This window comes from Lagenorhynchus albirostris, chromosome 2, assembly GCF_949774975.1.
Source record: "Lagenorhynchus albirostris chromosome 2, mLagAlb1.1, whole genome shotgun sequence".
NCBI lineage: Eukaryota > Metazoa > Chordata > Mammalia > Artiodactyla > Delphinidae > Lagenorhynchus > Lagenorhynchus albirostris.
The window spans coordinates 34382518-34403313 of NC_083096.1; the positions used below are offsets into that span (position 1 = coordinate 34382518).

General features: G+C 44.3%; 1 protein-coding gene across 2 annotated transcripts in view; it reads right to left on the minus strand.

Moving 5' to 3' along the window:
- Window positions 1-15094: 15094 nt before the first annotated feature.
- Window positions 15095-20796, minus strand: part of NUCKS1 (nuclear casein kinase and cyclin dependent kinase substrate 1) — a 30498-nt gene continuing 24796 nt past the window's right edge. For both annotated transcript variants that reach the window (XM_060129674.1, XM_060129665.1), the window contains exon 7: window positions 15095-20566. In XM_060129674.1, coding sequence (XP_059985657.1) covers window positions 20367-20566 — 200 coding nt within the window. In that variant the 3' untranslated portion in view covers window positions 15095-20366. The remainder of the gene's footprint in view (window positions 20567-20796) is intronic.

The window sequence follows — 20796 nt, forward strand, 5'->3', positions numbered from 1 at the left end:
AGGAAAGAGGGTGCCTAGGGGTCCTCCCTTGGGTAGGTTACCTTTGTCTTTGAGAGCTGATGTCCCAGAAGTTAAGCCACTTAACCTCCACCCCGCCAGATTCTAGAAGTAAAGCAAAGGGAGGTCCGAGGAGCTGCAGCCGGGCAAGGGGCTCCGTGGGGCACCCCCGTGGGGGGCCTTCTTCAGAGGCTTGCAGATGCACGGCTGCCCCCAGTGCCTCTCTGGACTCGGGGAAGTTGGTGCTGCCTCCATGACCAGGGCTGAGACAGGGCTTTCCACAGCGAGCAACAGAGAGCCCTGAAAGAGGAGCGGTCCCCAGGGGCCATGCTGTCCCTCTCCTTGTCTCCAGGCAGCCTCTCAGACCTGCCCTTTCACTTTTTAAAATCAGCTAGGGGTCCTCATACATTTTCTTTAAAGGGTCAAATAGTAAATATTTTAGGGACCATCAGGTGGCCTCTGTCACAGCTCCACTCCGCCCTCGTAGCACAAAAACAACCACAGACAACACATAAACGAGTGGGCATGGCTGTGTTCCGATAAGCTTTATTTATGGACCCTGAAATTTGAATCTTTCATACAATTTTCATGTGTCAGGAAATAGTCTTCTTTTGATTTTTTTTTAACCACTTAAGAATGCAAAAACCGTTCATCATTCATGGGCCGTACAAAAACTGGCAGTGCCCTGGACTCGGCCTGCGGGTGGTAGTTTTCTGTTTAGCCTCCCATTAGAGTTGTCCTGTGTGCCAGGCTCCTTGAATAAAAATGATCAAGCTGATTAAAGAAGTGAAGAGGTTCGTGTGAAAGAGTACCCAGGCTCTCTTCTACTCTCTTTGGATAACCATGTAGATTTATTTTTATTTTTTTAGATTTATTTTTAAACCAGGACTTATTCCATATCTATTTTGTGCTTTCACATAATTCTCTCATCCTCACCACAATCTCATGAAGCCAAGTGGTAGCATTTCTATTTTACAGATGAGGAAAATTAAATGCAAAGAGGTAAAGCAACGTGTCTGGGGCCGCACAGGTAATACATGGCAAAGCTGAGCTGCAAACTTATACTTGGTTTTCTAGTCTCTGCAGCCAGCATTCTGCCCACACTATGGGCCTCTCTCAGCCCAGCTACAACCTCAGAGGATCCATCTGTCATCCAACAAAATATTGGCTAAGCCCCTTCTAGATGCTGGGGACACACTATAGGTCCTTACATCGTGCAGTATACATTCCAGAGGGAAACCACACAGACTCGTAGCTAAATAACTTCAGATGGCTATGAAGGAAGTAAAACAAGATGATGAGTTAGAGGGCCTGTGGGGAGGAGATGGGGAGGGAGGTCAAGGAAGAGAGGACCCTCTGAGGAGGTGACATATGAGCTAGATCTGGAAAATTAAGGTGGAGCCCACCCCAGGAAGATCTGAGAGGAAAGGACTAGGAAAATGGAAGAGCAAATGCAAAGGCCCTGAGGCAGGACCAGCCTATGAGGCAGATGAGTGCAGGAATGGAGAGAGAGCCAGGGGAAGAGAAGGAGGCAGAGATGGGGTTGGGTAAGTGAGCAGAAACCAGACTGTGTGGATTTCATTCTTGGGCAACAGGAGGACTCTAGAAGGAGCCAGGCAGAGGAGTGAGGTGATTTCATTTATGTTTTTAAAGGACACTTTGGGAGGTCTGAGTTTGGCAGGGAGAAGTATCAATAACTCCAGCGAAAACAGTAATGATGGTGCGAAGACGTTTGGAACAGGACCGGACTTTTGCTGTGACCACGGGAGTGGCCTGGAGGGCCCTGAACGGGGTGGGAAGGGCTCCTTGGGACCGGCCACACCCAAGGGGAGCTCTGCCTCCATCTCCCCTCTCCTGTCTCCGCCACCACCCCCACATTTGAGGAGACCCAAAGGGTCAGGGGAGAGAGAAGTGGCAGAGTGAGAAGACCAAGGCAATTGGAAGGGCCGTGGTCTGTTACCCCCTGCCCCCCAACTACCGGTTTCAAAGGCCGGGGGCTCTTCCCGGCACACCTCTGGACCCAGCCTGGTCCTGGGCGGCGCCAGAGGCAGGATGGGAACAGGGAACGGGGTGTCAAGAGCCTGTAATCCCCTTCTCTTCCTTGTTCAAAAGAAACAAGAGTAGGAACAAGGAAAGGACGGTTCTCTTTCTCCCTTTCTGGTGGCCTAGGCCTGGGGAAAGTCCCATGATGGGATCAAAAGGTTAAGCATCTTTGTCAGATCAAAGGCCGGACTGGGAGGAGGGCTGTGCAGGGGCCAGGCAGTTTCTGGAAGGCGTTGGAGGCACCAAGGACTTTGGCTGCTTGGGGTTTGGAATTTGAAGGGAGGGGTAGGTTAGTGGACAGTTTGCAAGGGTTTGGCGGGGAAGTCATTCTATCCAGTAGCCATTCCAAAGAGGGATGCCCACTGTTCATCTCAGGCCTTTAATAAAGCAAGGATAAGCTCACCTTGAAAGTGGAAACAACCAGCATGCTGTATCCAGCCAAGTGGTAGTGAAACTGGCGATCCCTTGGGCCAAGTACCATTTGCCGGGTCCTGTTCTACTTGGAGTCAACGCTGATGCTGAGGAGAGGTGCCTCATCTAACCCAGTCCACTGCTGGGTCCAACGTCCCTACCTTTGCTCAGATCCTCCCTGTTACTCTTATGCCCCTCAACAGGCTTCCCTTAAGCCAGACTCCTGAGGTCTCTCCGATTAACCCCGCTCCAATATCTATTTCCCCTTACCTCTCTTTAGGGAGTGGAGGGAGGAAGGAAATGAACATTTATTCAGGGGCTGCTGTGAGTCAAGAACTTTATATACCCTGTTTTTCTTTACTCCTATTACTCTTTTTTTTTTTTTTTTTTTTTGGCGGTACGCGGGCCTCTCACTGTGGTGGCCTCTCCGGTTGTGGAGCACAGGCTCCGGACGCGCAGGCTCAGTGGCCATGGCTCACGGGCCCAGCCGCTCCGCGGCATGTGGGATCTTCCCGGACCGGGGCACGAACCCGCGTCCCCTGCATTGGCAGGAGGGCTCTCAACCACTGCGCCACCAGGAAAGCCCTACTCCTATTACTCTTATGAGAAGGATATTTATCTTCATTTTACTGATTGGGAAGTGGAGTCTCAGAGACATTTAAGTACCTTGCCCAGAACACCACAGCTAAAAAATGGTGATGGCAGGATATGAATCAGGTCTGCTTCCCAAGCCCCTCTTCTCTTCACTCTTAGAGCTGCCTCAGCATCCCCATGACTTCCTTGTGTATCGTTTCACACTGTCATAGGCTGCTTGTCAATTGTTCTCATCCTCACCACAGTCTTATGAAGCCTTTTGTTTCTATATAGAATCTTGCCCTCCTTGTCCCAACTGCTTAATGCCAATGATGACCATGTGTCTTTTGGTCAATTCTTTCTTCAAAGGGTGCCTTGATTTTTGGTTCGTTGTTGAGGGTAACTCCTCGCATGCACCATAATCCTCCCGTCCTCCCTCACTCTCTCCTGGACGAAGTGCTATCGCAGAATGTCCTCAGTCTCCAAGGAGCATCGACTGAGGATCCACTGTGTGCCCACTCGATGCTGTCACTGGATAGAAAAACCACGTGATGTTCACATAAAACCTGGTCACAAAAGTCCATAGCAGCCTCATTTGTAATAGCCCCAAACTGGAAACAACCCAAGTGTCCTTCCAGAGGTGAATGGTTAAATAAACTCTAGTAACAACATACCATGGATTACTACTCACCAATAAAAAGGATAAAAAGGGATGAATTATTGATGCACACGACAACTTGGATGGATCTTCAGGGAATTATGCTGAGAGAAAAGCAAATACCAAAAAGACACATGCTATGTGATTCCTTTTATATAACATTTTTTGAAATAAAACTTTAGAAATGGAGCACAGAATAGTGGCTGCCAGGAATGGGGGGGAAGGAGGGTTATAAAAGGGGGACACAAAGGATCCTTGTTCCCTGTCATGTTGTCACTTCAGAATCTGGATTGTGACTCAACATACACAGGCGATAAGATTGTATAAAACTAAACACACACACACACACATGCAAGCACAGGCACAAGTAACATGGAAAATCTAGATAAGTTTGGTGGATTGTATCAGGGTCAATATCCTGGTTGTGATATTACACTATAGGTTTGCAAAATGTTACCTTTGGGGAAAACTGGGCAAAGTGTACAAGGAATCTTATTGTTGTAACTGCATGTGAATTTGCAATGATCTCAATAAAAATTTCAAATATGGGAGAGAGAGAGAGATCTCCTGCCTTCAAGGGGCTTACAGTCTCTACCGTGTCCTCTGTGTCTTTTCTCTGCCTCTTTATCGCACTCTGCGTTGAATGTAGTTGAGGCATAATAAATGAGTGGGCTGATCTTCTTCATGGAGGAGATTGCTGAATGGTCTTTGAAAGGCCACAAATTCAGGTTAACCTTCACTCCTCTTCCTGATTTCCCCATTCCCGATTTCCTCACACAACATCGCCGACCAGGAATCGAACCCGTGGCCCCTGCAATGGAAGTGTGGAGTCTTAACCACTGGACCACCAGGGAACTCCAACTTTGACATTTTTTAAAAGGAGAATTGGGACTTCCCTGGTGGCGCAGTGGTTAAGAATCTGCCTGCCAAGGCAGGGGACACGGGTTCGAGCCCTGGTCCGGGAAGATCCTGCAGAGCAACTAAGCTCATGCTACTGAGCCTGCGCTCTAGAGCCCGTGAGCCACAACTACTGAGCCCGTGACCACAACTACTGAAGCCCACGTGCCTAGAGCCCGTGCTCTGCAACAAGAGAAGCCACTGCAATGAGAAGCCCGTGTACCACAATGAAGACCCAATGCAGCCAAAAATAAATAAATGAAACAATAAAATAATAAAAATAAAAGGAGAATTGGAGGGAGAGGCTCTTGGAACCTTGGGGGTAGCCCTGAGATTAAACAGTCAGAGAAAGGTGACAGAGAAGAGGTGGAGAGATGGTCTCTCCCGAGGCTCGGTACGGCCCGGCTCTCTCCCAGCTGAGCAGCTTCCTCCATCTCACTGCAGGTCTTGCAGAGACTGTGGCTCTCGGGATCTTTCCTCTCTGTGTCTCTCTGCGCCCATCCGTCTGTCTTTCTGTCTCTTCAGTGGTGGAAAGAGGAAAGGTGCCCGTAACCCTCACATCCTGGAATCTGCCTCATGAGTAACCTTTGCAGGGAAGCAGCAGCCCAGCTGTTTCCTGCTCCCATAACTGCGCCTCTGCATCCCTCTCACAGAGAGTCCCACCAGGGGCTATTTTCTAAAACCACCTCCCAGGGACTGTGCTGACAGGAGGGCCTGGGGGAGAGGAAGATCTTACAGCCCTGTCCTGGGACCTCAGCCAACCTCCCCCGCCCCCACACTGGGTTGTCCTCCCTCCCCACCCTCCCCCGCACCCCCTCCCCCAGCCAAGCTTGAAGCAGCCTCCCCAGCAGCTGTACACAGCCGGGGTGGGGACAGCCACACTCCCTCTCACTCCCAGGCAGCAGCTGAGGGGCTGTGAATAAACAACTCAACTTCCTTAGGGTCCTTTCTACATACAGCCTGTATCCACCACCTAATCACATCCTTTGCTTGGGTTTCCTCAAAGCATCCATGTCACATCACAGCCAGGCCCAGTGGCAGTTGCAGGAGCTTCTGCGGGGAGGAGATAGTCCGTGTCTCCGGGCTGGGCTGGGCGCTCCTGGAGAGGCCAGGGAAGGCAGGGAAGACTGCAAGCAGCTGCTTCCTTTCTTGTCCTTCCCATGATACCCATGAAGAGGGGGCACCAGAGACCTGGGTTTCCCAGCTCAGTGGAGAAACTATTTCCTTTCATAAAGAGGCATGTAATTAGCCCGGGGAAATGGGAGGACCCCGCAGTCAACGGGTCCTTTGGCTACATTGACAAGAGAGGAGGGGCTCCAGAGGGATGAGAAGCCCCCGCCTTCCAGCCTCCCAGCCTCCAGAACACACAAACACTTGAGGCTCTGCCTGTTTCTCTCTTATACATACACACACTCAGAAAAAGAAATACTAGGTGTCCTAGAATATATGGAATACCTTTGAAATCTAGTTGAATTAGGAGCACGCCATGATGGATTCAGGAGGCAGGCAGACGCAGGGCCTGCCAGTCATAAACAACTTCCTAGAGGATGCTGCTACCTTGGGGCCTTTACCTCCCCACTTCCTGTTTCGTGTCGCTTTCCACTCACCACCAGCGCTTCCCCCAAGACTGAGACCCCACAGGCCTGCGCTAGGCTGGCAGTTGTAGCCTGTCCACCGAGGTATGGCTGAAACTCCAGGCCTCCCCACCCCAGCCCTCCTCCTCTATAGGAGCTGCAGCATCGGAGGGGGAGGGCTGAGTGGGAACTCACACCCCTCCCAACCATCCCCCCTCCTCTCCAGCCCACACTGTTATTGTCCTCTTTCCTAGTCAGAGCAGGGATATTAGATGTTCCTCTATGTTTCCACCATGCACCACCCCCACTGCCTAACCAAGGAGATCTGACCAGCCGAGAGAATGTTGTTCTGAGGCAGGCCTGGCCTGTGTCCTTCCTGGATGTTAGGGCATTTCCAGCAGAGACCCCTGTCTGGCTCCATCCACAAGTACCAAAATGTACATAAGAAGCCTGTTGTTTGCCAGCTATCTCACAAGACGAGTATAAATAAACAGACAGTGCCTGAAGCAAGGCACTTGGGAGGCACAGAGGACAGGCAGCCAGGAGCCTTGAGACCAGCTGGCTGGGTGGTTCCCAGCCCTTCCTCCCATCCCCTCATTCACCTGGACTGCACCATCATCCCACCTGCAAGAGAAAACACAGAGAAATGTAGCGCCCCTCTGCAGCACGCATGAAGGGCTCTCCCGTTCTCAGCAGCTGAGGCTGCTTCTTGTTCGTGCTAGTGAAGCATTACTGGCTTCTCATCCCACACCCCTCCACAGCCCTGCCCCCCCGGGGGGAAACACCACCATGAGGCCTCTTGCTGGGCAGTTTCACTTATGGTCCCCATAACAACCCTGAGAAGTAGATGTTACTGACATAGTTAACAGTCTGAGAAAACTGGGACTCTGGGAAAGTAAGTGTCTGGTTGGTGGAGAACGAGAACTCAAATCCGGATCCCTGACTTTCTGTCTAAAGTTGTTATTTTTCTTCATGATATCACTCTTGTTCATCTATTTTTGGTCATTTCACTGCTCCCTGATATTTGGGCTACAGGCTGGGTATTCTGGGGAATAGCCTAATGCAATTGATCAACGTTGGCCTTAGTCAATAATAAAGTAGCAGAAAAATAAAAGTAGCAGAATGTTGTGTTTGTCAGGAGATGTGATCTGGAGCACATTGTTTAACCATCTCTAGACCTCAGTTTCTTCCTCTGTAAATTGGGGATAGTGATACTACCTGGACCTCATGGGACTGTTGTGAGGATTCAATGATAGAAGGGATGATAAACACTCAAGAGGATTCTTTACACATAAGCACTTAAAAACAAGAGGGGTCACTCTTTGTGGCAATGCGCGGCCTTCTCATTGCGGTGGCTTCTCTTGTTGCAGAGCACAAGCTCTAAGCGCGCGGGCTTCAGTAGTGGAACGTGGGCTCAGTAGTTGTGGCTTGTGGGCTCTAGAGCTCAGGCTCAAACGCGGCACGTGGGATCTTCCCGGACCAGGGCTCGAACCCGTGTCCCCTGCATTGGCAGGCAGATTCTTAACCGCTGCACCACCAGGGAAGTCCTAGTTACTAGTCATTTAACTCTATTACACTGATAAGAAAATGAATATGTGTATTCTCAATTAAGAATTTCATATGGAAAACAGGAAAAGAAACAAACATCCCATAACAAATAATCTCTTTTGAAAGTCTGATTGACACACGCAAGAACTGACTTGGTCTGTCAAGTGATTAGAGAAATGGGGCTCAAGAAGGCGGGCTCCTTATTCTTCATGCTGGCGCTTCACCACTGGATGCTTTCCTATTGAGAAACTGCCTTGTTTGTCTGTCTGCCCCCAGCCCGCATTCTGACTCTACAAGAATGTTGTGAAAGCTAAGCCTGGTGCATGTGTGTGTGTGTGTGTGTGTGTGTGTGTGTGTGTGTGTGTGTGTGTGTGTGTGTGTGTGTGTGTGAGAGAGAGAGAGAGAGAGAGGGAGAGAGAGAGAGAGCTATCCCAGTGTACAACTAAGTTTTCTTAATACCAAACTCTTAAGAGGGAACAAAATTCCAGTTCTCATGACCTTAAATGCTGACTCTTATCCAAAACGCCTAATGAGGAGGAAGCATGTGTCATGCACATTAACAGAGCTCAGAGATGCTAACTGGGTTGAGAAAAGTGAAAATTTTACTAAAGCCCCGATAACCAGTTTTATCTCCTTAGGCAAGATAGCATGACAAGGGGGACTTTCAACTTCTGGGAGTTATCTTATCTACACAAGAAGCACAAATGGTGTTCTTAAAAATCTGATGGAAGAGAGTATTACAGGATAACAGGCTGACCAGAATTTCAGTATTTGTACAGTCCAACTGTTACTCAACTTATACAAATTGAACTTTTTAAAAAAGGTCTCTGGACTTCCCTGGTGGCGCAGTGGTTAAGAATCCCCCTGCCAATGCAGGAGACATGGGTTCGATCCCTGGTCCGGGAAGACCCACATGCCGCGGAGCAACTAAGCCCGTGCACCACAACTACTGAGCCTGCATTCTAGAGCCCTCGAGCCACAACTACTGAGCCCACATGCAACAACTATTGAAGTCCTCGCACCTAGAGCCCGCGCACTGCCACGAAGAGTAGCCCCTGGCTCACCTCAACTAGAGAAAGCCCACGCACAGCAACAAAGACCCAATGCAGCCAAATAAATAAATAAATACATTAAAACAAATAAAATATAAAAATAAAGGCCTCTTCCCTATCTGTTGAAATTGGGTCTTTTTCCCCCACAGACTGAAGAGAATTTGTGGGGGAAGAGGGAGGCATCCATCTTGCAGCTCATCCCTGGGGTTTGGTTGCAAGATGCTCTTCATCTGTAAAGATGAAACAGAAAAAGAAACAAACATCAGGGTCTCCTGATCCCGGCCCTCCACAGAAAGCGTCCTAGTGAGCCTCCAGGATCATGAGAACATCAGTTTTCCAGTGAAAACGAGTGTTCCCTCATTTGAAATGTATGTCCCATAACTAGGAATATAGTTTGTAACCACTGGGTGGAATTTTTTTTCCTATGAGAAGCTGAAGAAACACTTGAACGCCAATCAGTTCTGTGTACCTCCACTATTAAAAAACCCTTTCACTAGAGTAGGTGACTTGGGAATTACTGTCACTCTTCCTTCCCCTCTAAAGCCACCCTACATTATGGACTGGTTAAAGTTTACCCTTTTGCAAGAGTGTTCTCACTAATAAATAACTCATTTGTACTTCAAAGACAAAGCTAAAGGGATTTCAGTTCTGCAGGAATAAGGGTTTCACCGGCCCTGTACCTTGCCTAGAGGTACTTTGCTGCTTTTGAGGCCGGTTAGTCTACAAAGCCAGCAGCAACTTAGGTTCCAGGTGTTACGTGCACACAGCCTCATTCATGCTCACAGCGTCCCTTTGAAGAAGAGGAAAGTCAGTCTCTTATTATCCCCATTTTATAAAAAGGAGAAACAGGCATGGGGTGTGGAGAGATGGGGGGCTGGGTGGGTAAGTGACTAGCCCAAGATCACTCTCTAAACAGATCTGCTTCATCCACAACCAGCCACAAAGCTTCTCTTAAAGCAGGTCTCAAGATGAGGAAAGGCGATGGGGGGCTTCAGTAAAACAAACTCATGCTTTAGTAGGTGTTACGTGCTATTCTCAACTCTGCTGTTAACACCTGTTACACTTTTTTTTTTTTTTTTTTTTGGCGGTACGCGGGCCTCTCACTGTCGTGGCCTCTCCTGTTGCGGAGCACAGGCTCCGGACGCGCAGTCTCAGCGGCCATGGCTCACGGGCCCAGCCGCTCCGCAGCATGTGGGATCTTCCCGGACCGGGGCACGGACCCGCGTCCCCTGCATCGTCAGACGGACTCTCAACCACTGCGCCACCAGGGAAGCCCTGTTACACTTTTTATACAGGTCACATGCATTTCCTGGAGTAATCCCATTTTAAATATTTCACGCTTTAGTTCCTTAAACTATAAAAATATCACAGAAATGCTAATACTCTGAGATCCAGACTGTATCTTAGACTTTTTTCCTAATGAGGAGTAGGACAAAACTCTCCATCATACCACAGGTCCCAATTCTGGGTTCGGAATATAGTCACCATAATTTTCATTATTGAAAATGGCTGGCTAATTCAGAGGTGAACTCTAGAAGCAACAGATGTAGTAGGAACTCCCTTTTCTACTGTCTGGCATTAGGAGTGTGTCCGCGCTCGGACTTGGATCTCCCAGAGCAGGGCATCTGCTTCTCAGCGACTGCTCAGTGCTGTTGACTTTGGAGTGAGTGGCCCGTGAGCCAAATATTAGGTCTTATTACTTCACTTGAGGGCATGAGAAGAGAATGAGGGAAAGCAAGATGAGTGACCTGCTTTGTGATAACCCAAGAGTGGCCCATTGTGCAAGGTCTAGGGCAGCAAGCACTCTCTTTGACTAGGCACCGTGTATATCCTGCATACCTGAGGTCACAGCAGCAGTGCCCTACAGTGGAGCTTTGGAGTCTAAGTTCTGCATTGGTCCAGGTTTAACAGGAAGTGCTATTTATCTTGTACTTGGGCCAACTGTGTGACTCTCTACAGGACAGCTGGTTCCCCAACCACTTCTAGGGCTATCTGGTTCATGTATAAACAATATATTTACCTCAGAAACACTAATGCCATAGAAACTGTTCATTCACAAAAATAAAAAAAAAGGAGAAGAGAGATAGTGGTGTATTAGGTCAGAGGCAGGAGGAAAAGACCAAACAGGAGGAGCTTGGAGTTTGTAACTGAGATGTGGCATGCATTAGATATGAAGTTAGGTTACTGAAGCCCCAGATTATGTTCCAAGATCTAAACAGAATGTTAGCTGAGTCCTCTATGACTCCTAAAGACATTTAGTGTCTTTGAAAAGAGCTTTGCTATTTCATTCTTAACTACTTTAGATGTAAAACCATATTTTTTAAATGATCAGTACCTTATTCCATTAAGTTGTATTAGAGAACCAATTTATAGTCACAAAGTGAGGACCCAGTGTATGTGACTGTCTCTATACACTTTTTGGGTAAAGACAACTGTTTTACGATCTACTTTTTATTAATTATATCACTATACACATTGAGTTCATTGATGAGAATCAATTTTTTTTTTTTTTTTTGCTGTACGCGGGCCTCTCACTCTTGTGGCTTCGCCCGCTGCGGAGCACAGGCTCCGGACGCGCAGGCTCAGCGGCCATGGCTCACGGGCCCAGCCGCTCCGCGGCACGTGGGATCTTCCCGGACCGGGGCACGAACCCGCGCCCCCTGCCTCAGCAGGCGGACTCTCAACCACTGCGCCACCAGGGAAGCCCGAGAATCAATTTTTATCACATAACCAATCATCTAGAGTTACCAAATTGTTATTTCCCCCAAATTTTAGGCCATCCATCGTTTTTCTTGTTCCAGTGACTTTCTACCTCCTTCAGAGCCTTACCTAACTCATCCGCCCTAATCTCATGTAGTCAGGAGAGCCTTATGTATTCTTGTTCCTAGTCAAGGTGGAAAAAGTATCATCCATTAGACACATTACATTCCACATTGGCCAAGGAAGTGGTCTCACACATTCTATTAAAAGGGTTTTTGTGTGTGTGTATGCCTATCTCTCTATATATATGTATTCAACTTAATAGCTAAAACATTACCAATAATAATAATATATATGTGATCTTCCTTGATCTACTACTTATTCCTTAAAGATAGATTTTAAATTTTATTTTTAAATTAATTAGCTTATTTATTTTTGGCTGTGTTGGGTCTTCATTGCTGCACGCGGGCTTTCTCTAGTTGAGGCGAGCGGGGGCTACTCTGTTGTAGTGCGCGGGCTTCTCACTGCGGTGGCTTCTCTTGCTGCGGAGCACGGGCTCTAGGCACGCAGGCTTCAGTAGTTGTGGCACGCAGGCTCAGTAGCTGTGTCTCGATGGCTCTCAAGCGCAGGCTCAGTAGTTGTTGCGCACGGGCTTAGTTGCTCCAAGGCATGTGGGATCTTCCCAGGCCAGGGCTCGAACCCATGTCCCTTGCATGGGCAGGTGGATTCTTAACCACTGTGCCACCAGGGAAGCCCCCAAAGTTAGATTTTTAAACAAATCACTTCTGGGTGCCAACTTAGAGCTAAATCAAGGCAAACTATTACTTTTAACATTTTATATTATCATATTTTAAAGTAATTATTTTCTTTACTAGGATGTAAACTCTGGCTGCACTCTCATTCTCTGACCTCAGGATCAACACAGCATTTATTTCACTATATTTGTCCAGGACTTTAATATTGAAACAGGGGTTACACCCACGAGCAATGCTGATTTCTCCTCACGGTGGCCCAGCCAAAGCATCTCGAATGGGTATCTGTCCATTCTACTAAAATAATGGAGGGAAAGAGAAGCATGCCAGCCAGATAAAGGAACACAAGGTACCATGTTACCTTGAAAAGAAGTCTCAGTATTGCTGTACACGAACATGTTACCAGTGCTGCCTGTGCAAGAAATGAGGCTTTTGAGCTGGAGGGCAATTCCAAAAGGCAACACCTGTTTCCAAACGGGGCCAAGAGTTCACAGATGCATCTTTTTTTTAAACATCTTTATTGGAGTATAATTGCTTTACAATGTTGTGTTAGTTTCTGCTTTATAACAAAGTGAAATCAGCTATACGTATACATATATCCCCATATCTCCTCCCTCTTGCGTCTCCCTCCCACCCTCCCTATCCCACCCCTCTAGGTGGTCACAAAACACAGAGCTGATCTCCCTGTGCTATGCAGCTACTTCCCTCCAGCTATCTATTTTACGTTTTGTAGTGTATATATTGTCAATGCCACTCTCTCACTTCGTCCACAGATGCATTTTTGAAATCTCAACATACACTTTCATCTTTTAGAACTGTTAAAAGGGAACAACACAAGCAGACAGATGTGCACGAATCGAGATCCTATTTTTGCACTTGAAATCAGAAAATATTGCTGCTGCATACACTAGGATGATAAGTGGGCACACTGATCACAGAACATCTCTAACCCAAGCAGGTGGTAGAGTGTCCCGATAACCTGTGGTCGCTGAGCCCAGGAGTCGGTATCTAAAGATGAGATGGGGTAAGCAATGGTCCCAGTAGCTAAGTATATGGAGGACAAATACCGCCCTCTACTGGCAAAGGATAAGGGCGGTGCAGTCAAGATGACATATTTTCCTCTGTATAGCCATTACCTTAAAACATAATCAAAAATAAAAAGAAATGAAAGCTTTTACATAAGTTGAAGCTTTGTATGCAGGGACCACAGGGATTTTCAAGTAAATTTAAGTATTTAATGAGAAATTTTCGTATCTCATTGAAAAGACATTTTTCCCATTAAATCTTTGATGTAACTCATTGGACTGGTTCAAGTATCACTGTTACTTAGTGATACTAAACAACAGCAATATGTTCAAAAGTTTATTATCAGTAGGAAGCCCCAAGGGACGCATTTACATAAGATAATGGGAGCTGGTTTTAGAACAGCTGTGACAATTTAAAGAACGACCTGATTCAAGCCTTGTACCACATACTAGCCACGTCAAATCACATCCTGAGCCAGTTTATTTTCTACAGGATTGGAGGAACAACACCTGAGCAGTCACAGTTGCTGGGAAAACTGAATAAGGTACTATGTAAATAAAAAAGCTTCATAAACTGCAAAGTGCTGTACAGCTACAGTGTTAAGTTACTGTAGAGTAATGCTCATGGATAGGAGTCGAGTGAGGGAGTTCTGAATGGTTTTTTACCAAACCCAACCTCTATGAGTCTGTTTGTCTACCTGATGGTTTTTTTCTTTTTTTAAATTTATTTACTTTTTACTTTATTTTTGGCTGAGTTCGGTCTTTGTTGCTGAGCGCGGGCTTTCTCTAGTTGCAGCGAGCAGGGGCTACTCTTCGTTGCAGTGCACGGGCCTCTCATTGCGGTGGCTTCTCTTGTTGCGGAGCACGGGCTCTAGGCACGCAGGCTTCAGTAGTTGTGGCTCGCGAGCTCTAGAGCGCAGGCTCAGTAGTTGTGGTACATGGGCTTAGCTGCTCCACAGCATGTGGGATCTTCCTGTACCAGGGCTTGAACCCATGTCTCCTGCATTGGCAGGCGGATTCTTAACCACTGCGCCACCAGGGAAGCCCTACCTGATGGTTTTTGAAGTCCTTTAAACCAGACTCTATTTCTTCAGCATTGTACTGAAACAGAAATTTGATAATGTTAATCATAAAACACCTGAAGATTATGAGGAAAAGTGGCTGGTTAACGTTCTTCTGAAGTAAACTTTGACCTGGGACAAACAACAACGTAAGAAATAAATGCCAAGTTAGCTAGTCACTAAAGGGTAACAGCATGCAAAAAGCACTCAATTTCAAAGCCAAGGTGAGTTTGTATGTTAATTACAATATTCAGATGACAAGGCAAGAATGTAAACAAGGGGAAAGGTTGAAAAGGATAAAATCCCTAATAGCTACAGTATCTTGTACCATATTCTCCATCTAAGAGATAATACTTAACTATAAATTGCAAGATAGTGTAGTTTTTATAGGTATTTGAAATTGAACGCAGATGTCTGTTTTATGAGTCTAAATACTATCCTTTATTATATGTGATTATTTAAAGAATTTTTCCCTCCATAAGACTTCATAACCTGGACATGAACACAAGAAGCAACGCTAACTAGGGATCCTCATGCACCAAGCCCAGTGCTCCCTTGATTAATCAAGTTAACGAATATACTGCCTCTCTTCATTCCTTACTCCGAAGTACTAATTAAGACAAGGCATACTTTTGTTACCAGCACCAGTGACGGTCACTGCTAATTTCTAAAGAATTAATTCAGATGGTGGGTTCCCCCTAAAGTCAGGCTGGACTGGGAGCTGACAGACCAAGGTGATCAGCTGTATAGTAAGTCAGTGTATTTGCTTCAGAGTATTACAAGAAGTACACAGAGCACGCATCTGGGTTACAAAAGCCCTTTTATAAAGCCATTTTTAAACAAAACAAAAAAAAGTTTACAAAAGAAAAAAAGATACAGAAAAAGAATAACTTGCTTCATGTGTCCCAAAAAGAGAAAAAAATAAAAGGGACAATGCCAACATGCTCAACAATAAAGGGTTCTTTTTCTTATTTTTTAATACAAAATACAAGCAAAGGATACACATACTTAAAACAGAGCTCAGGAACAGACACGCAGTCCTGGAAACCCTTCAATAAGAGAAAGCAGGAATTTGTTTTTTTCTTTGTCTATGTAGATACACACAGAGACTGGGATATGTAAAAATTAAGTATCACAAAAGACCATCACACAAGTCTACCAATGCATGTTGCATCTATAATTCACGAACATGGTCAACAAAATCATGTTCACTTCAACCCCTTTTCATTTAAATTAAAAAAATTTTTTTTTTAAATAAAGTGGTTACATTCAAACTTTAACTTCCTTAGTACCATGCTGCAGATTTCAGCACTGTTAAGGTATTGCAAGAATGCCCAACCCTCGGTGTCTGATCACATGTACCCAGCAACACTGCAGTATTAAGGGATGCCCTGGTCTCAGCCCAAGGACGATCAAATACATTTAAGCAGGTTTTTCTCTTTTACCCTTCCTGCTCAGAACGTAAAAGGTTAAGGACTACAATTAAGGAAGACTGGGAATTTTAGAGCTGGCAAAATGGAGTCTGAAAGATGAATTAAGGTGAACAATTACTGAGAACCTGGCTGCTGCTTAACCTGGCAAATCTTAAGTCTTTCCTTCAACCTTGAGGGAATCAGGTGTAGAAGGTTTGCTGCAACATGTTCTTGGTAAACAAACTAAGTAGAGCTCTTATTTACAAATCTTGTAACAAATAATTCTGGAGGAAAAGAAGAAAAGAATTCACTAATTTCCAGAAGACAAAGGTTTAACTGCCAGACATGTAACAAACACACACTCACACACACACCCACACAATACTTCAGGGGTTTTTATACAAGTTATTTAGGGCATAAGCTGAGTACTATACCCCTACACCCCACCAAAAAAGAACAACAAAAAAAATCCCAATTTTACCCTCCCCCCATAATCTAGAAAACCCTCCCTTCACCCCTGATGTACAAAGTGTATGCACAATGGTGGCATTCCACCAGCCACAAAGCATGCTCAAACAGATGTCACCAGTTCAGTCACTCCATTGGCATGGCAACAGGCAGGTTTACAAGATTTTTCCCAATAGTGGTTAATACACAGCACCACTGTGAATTAGGCTTTGAAAAAAAGTGTAATTTAGGGATTTGGGACTCAAAAAGACTCATTTTGTATCAAGCTTATCTCAAGAAAAAGGGAAAATGAGTTGCACATTGAAATTTGGCTCTGGGTAGTTTGATATCCCAATATTCAAATAAACTAACTCCCTTTTCAAATAAATCCAGCTCCATGCACAGAGAAAAGGACAACTCTCCAACCTCAAGAGCTATCCCGTGACAGAAAGCGTCACTCCTTCTAAGTATCTGTCTCTATGCCATAAAAACCACAGGCCAGGTTTCTTCCTTTCCAAACTCCTAAAGTGATAGTTTCTTCTCCTCAGCATAGCTCCTGGCGATGCAGGCACAGAAAGAACTGCTCAAATCAAAACTCCCTTTCTTCATAAAAGCCACAACGGCCACATGACCTTTAATAAAGCTTTCCCTGTTGCTCCTGCCTTTCTAACACTCTCAAAACATCTCCTAGGGAAAGGGAAAAAGCACTATTCCCTTTCCTCAACCACTACTCTAAAAGCCACTTGTTATTGAATGTTCATGGATTAAAAAAAAATAAAACGTTAAAGAAAAAGTGTCAAGTTCAGTTTAGTTGATCATATCCACAAGAATGTCAAAAACTACTGGATTGTAACCTCAAATTCCACTCTTGATTAGTTACCTGTAAGAAAATGCTATGTGAACCAGTACCAAGAGTAAGTATTGAACTGAGGGTTGAACCTGGAGCAAACCAGTTATTGTGAGAAAAAAAAAAAGCATCAAAGCTCCAACATGGGAAATCAACTACTATTCTTCCAGATTTAAAGATTTTTCACTCACTACCTCCATAAAGGAGGACACAGCCATTAATATTCCTACATGGACTCAACAGGGCATGGAGAGATGAAAGGGAGAGATGTGTTAGAAAGCAGGACAGATATACCATTACTGAAATTAAAATGTATCCTTTGGGCCCACTCCATTGATTATAATCTGAGGTGGGGAAGGCTAAAAGCAGCAGCAGGCTACAAATAGATTTAATAAGATGGAAGCTACCCATTTCTGGGGGTGTGTGGTGTGTGTGTGTGTGGTGTGTGTGTGTGCGTATGCGTGCGTGTTGGGGAGGTCTGAAAAAAAGAATCTTAAGAACTAGAACGTAGTGTCAGTTAGCATAGCTGCCGAAATCCATGTTCCAGAGGTAAACCTAACAGAGCTAACATAGAGAATTGAGATAATACAAACAAGCACGTTCAAAGTGAATGTCCCACTTCCTGAGCACTGCAAGACAGTGAATGCTACCGCCACCTCACCATAGGCACACTAGAGAAAGAGGGCATTTAGTCAAGGGTGGTGCCAATGGCCAGTCGCTATCAGCTTATCGCTTGTAACCTGTTCTGACATCACTATCAAGCCTGACTACTGAGCACCTGTTTCCAGTTGAGACACCACAACTGTCCTATTGGCATGCATGATTTGAGGGGAAGACCAGAGTGTTTTAAATCATTAGCAAAAAGTGGAGAAAACAAAGGTCATTCAGAGCCTGTCTTTCTTGGGGACACAGATCCTTTGTCCAGTCTATTAGAAATATATAATACATTTTTCAATCTCGTGAATTAATCTTTAAAAAAGGGATCCCAAACAAAAAGCCCAACCAAACACACACAAATAACCTAGAAGATGTGATTACCCCTAAAGGATGTGCATATATCACAGAGATGTTAGTGCAGATTAATATATTACAGAGACTGTGTTACATAAAATACCAAGGCTAAAGTTTTAAAAGACACTTGCCCCCAATCTTCACGAAATATAATCTAAGGAAAGCACAAATGTTACTAGGAATGTAAGACTCAAAGTTATAAACCCCTACAAATAGAAGTGCATGGTGGAAACACTGATAGGTTTTTTCAGTACGTGAACACAAACCTTCTTGTTAAAATACCTGAACAAACCCATATAGCAAATAGAATAATCTTTAACACCTCATTACAAAGTTCACAACTATAAAGTTAACCTTCATGAAAGATAATAATCCAATTGCTACTTAATGTTCAAGTTTTACATTTTTGGCCGAGTACTAAAATCTCCAAATTCATTCTTTAACACGCACAGTGCAACAGTGAAATGACTCTCTGCCACTGGGAGCTTTCCTAAAAAAAAAAAAAAAAAAAAAAAAAAAAAAAATCACAGAATAAGGATATTCCTTACACTGTCTTAAAAATCAGAGTAAAAATATTCCTTAAATAACCTTTGTTCTATGAACATCTGTAAGAACCAGGTTGTATGAGAGAAAACTACGCTGTAACTCAATAGGTAAAAAGAAAACTGCGTAGTAAATATTGAGGAAGCAAATCTAGATAAAAAGGCAGAGGTTAAATTTCACTAATTTTTCGACTTATTAGCACACTAAGACCCCCTAAACCTTGTTCCCATTAGCTCATGGTACCAGAATGTGGAGGAGCAAACCTACAGATCTGTCTTGTGACTGCCTTCATAAGGCATGTAACAAGGCTGTTATCAACTACACACAGACCTCCTGAATACATGGTTTCTCCAGCCCCTCAGAGCCCCTTAAACTCCTGCTTTAAGCAACATGAGCAGTGAGCAAGGGCACCAGTAAAAAGATAACTGCTGACTGAATAGTGTTGGAGCAGCATTTAACACACTTCCGTCAAGCACAGGATGTAATGTAAGTGAAGAACAGAGCCAGGAGAACTCATGTCCTAGGGCAGGGCTGGTAGACATTAGTGGTGGGGCCACTAATGCAGTAGTGCAGTAGTGTCCTATGTCCTAGCAGGAATCCAAGAGATGACTTCATACCATGTTTCTATGAAGAAATGGGAAGACAGGGGTATGAAAAGGAAAACGCTCTATCCCCAGATAAAAAGAGAGCATGGTTCATGGGATCTGAATGCACATTTATGGCATACAAGAATTTCAATTCTCTGTTTTCATAAAGCAAAAATGTCAAGTCTTTGTGATTGAGTTTCACATTAACTGGTACTTTATTTGCTTAAAACCTAAACATTGTCAGTTTGAGAAGAAATCCACTGTGATATATAGATCTCCCCATTTAAATTCTAGGGTTTCTTCTTTTGATCCTTGGTAAAATTTTATCCAAGAAACAGAATAGATACATATATATATTTTAAAACATGAACCATTAGAGAATGAAATAGAAAATCAAGAAAAATTTAAGTTTTGGCGGCCCTTGTTTTTTTTTTTTTTAAAGTTCCTTAAAGACTGTAGCAGGATAAAGGATCACTGGCTCCGAGTCTCTTAGAGATAACAAGTGATGAAATTAAAAAAAAAATAACCCACACCCTCAAACAAGGTCAGGTAACCTCAATTCCCTGTGCTGCCCCAGGATAAAAAAACATGAATACTTTTAGTAACAATTCTGAATTCATCTTTATCTCCTACCTACCCCATCAGTGGAAGTTTAAAGTCATGATTTTTCTAGACATCCATATTTCTGTATATAGAATATAAACTTGTATTAGATGACAACTGTTTTCTTAAAAAGTTCAGGTAGAGAAACAATCATTTTTAACTAAAACCTTCTATGTTTTCTGATTACTGTTTAACCTGGTACCATTTAGCAAAAAGCAAAATTTCCATAGTGTTCACCTCAAATCTTATTGCTTTACAACTGTGGCATACCCTCCATTAAAAATAAAAAGATGAAGCAGTCAATCCAGTGATTAATTTAACATGGCTTTCATTGGGAAAGAGGGGGAGGGAAAAGAGGGGGTCGTGACAAAGAGACCCATAGACAAAAAAGGTAAATTAAACATACAATGGTTTTCTTAAAAAAAAAAAAAAAAAAAAGGAAAGAAAAAGAAAATGTTATTTTCAACAAAAGGAAAAAAAAAAAGCATTGAAAGCCCATGAGTCAAGCCATAGCCAAAACCATATTCTATCTTAAGTAGGTTTTCTTTTTTTTCCCTCTTTTTTTCTTTTTTCTTTTTTTTTTCTCTTTTTTTTAATAAAATCTCTCCCCAAACCATCATCACTTTTAATCCTCCCCAGACTGGGCTTCATCTTCAGACCCTTCATCCCCAGATTTCTCAGGTGGAGGGCTTGCAGATGTTTTCTTTTCAGGAGGGCTTTCTGGTTCCTCGTCTTCTTCTTTGGGAGAAGGAGTCTTTTCCTTTGATGCCTTTGAAGCTGTGGGGCGACCCACTTTCCCTTTGCCTTTCACAGGGCTTGGCGTCACTGAAAGAAGAAAAATACCAATTTGGGGAAGGGAAGAAAGCATCTTTAACAAAATCAGCTACTAAAGAAAATAATCTGTAAGAAAAAAATCTATAAAGACAACACCCTAACTTACTAAAAATGAAGGTGGGTACAGGTTTCCAAACCCTTTTAACCAACACTGTAATGTTATGTTAGCAGTAATGTTTACAATAGAGAAACAGGATGCTATAGAAACTGCACATCATCCT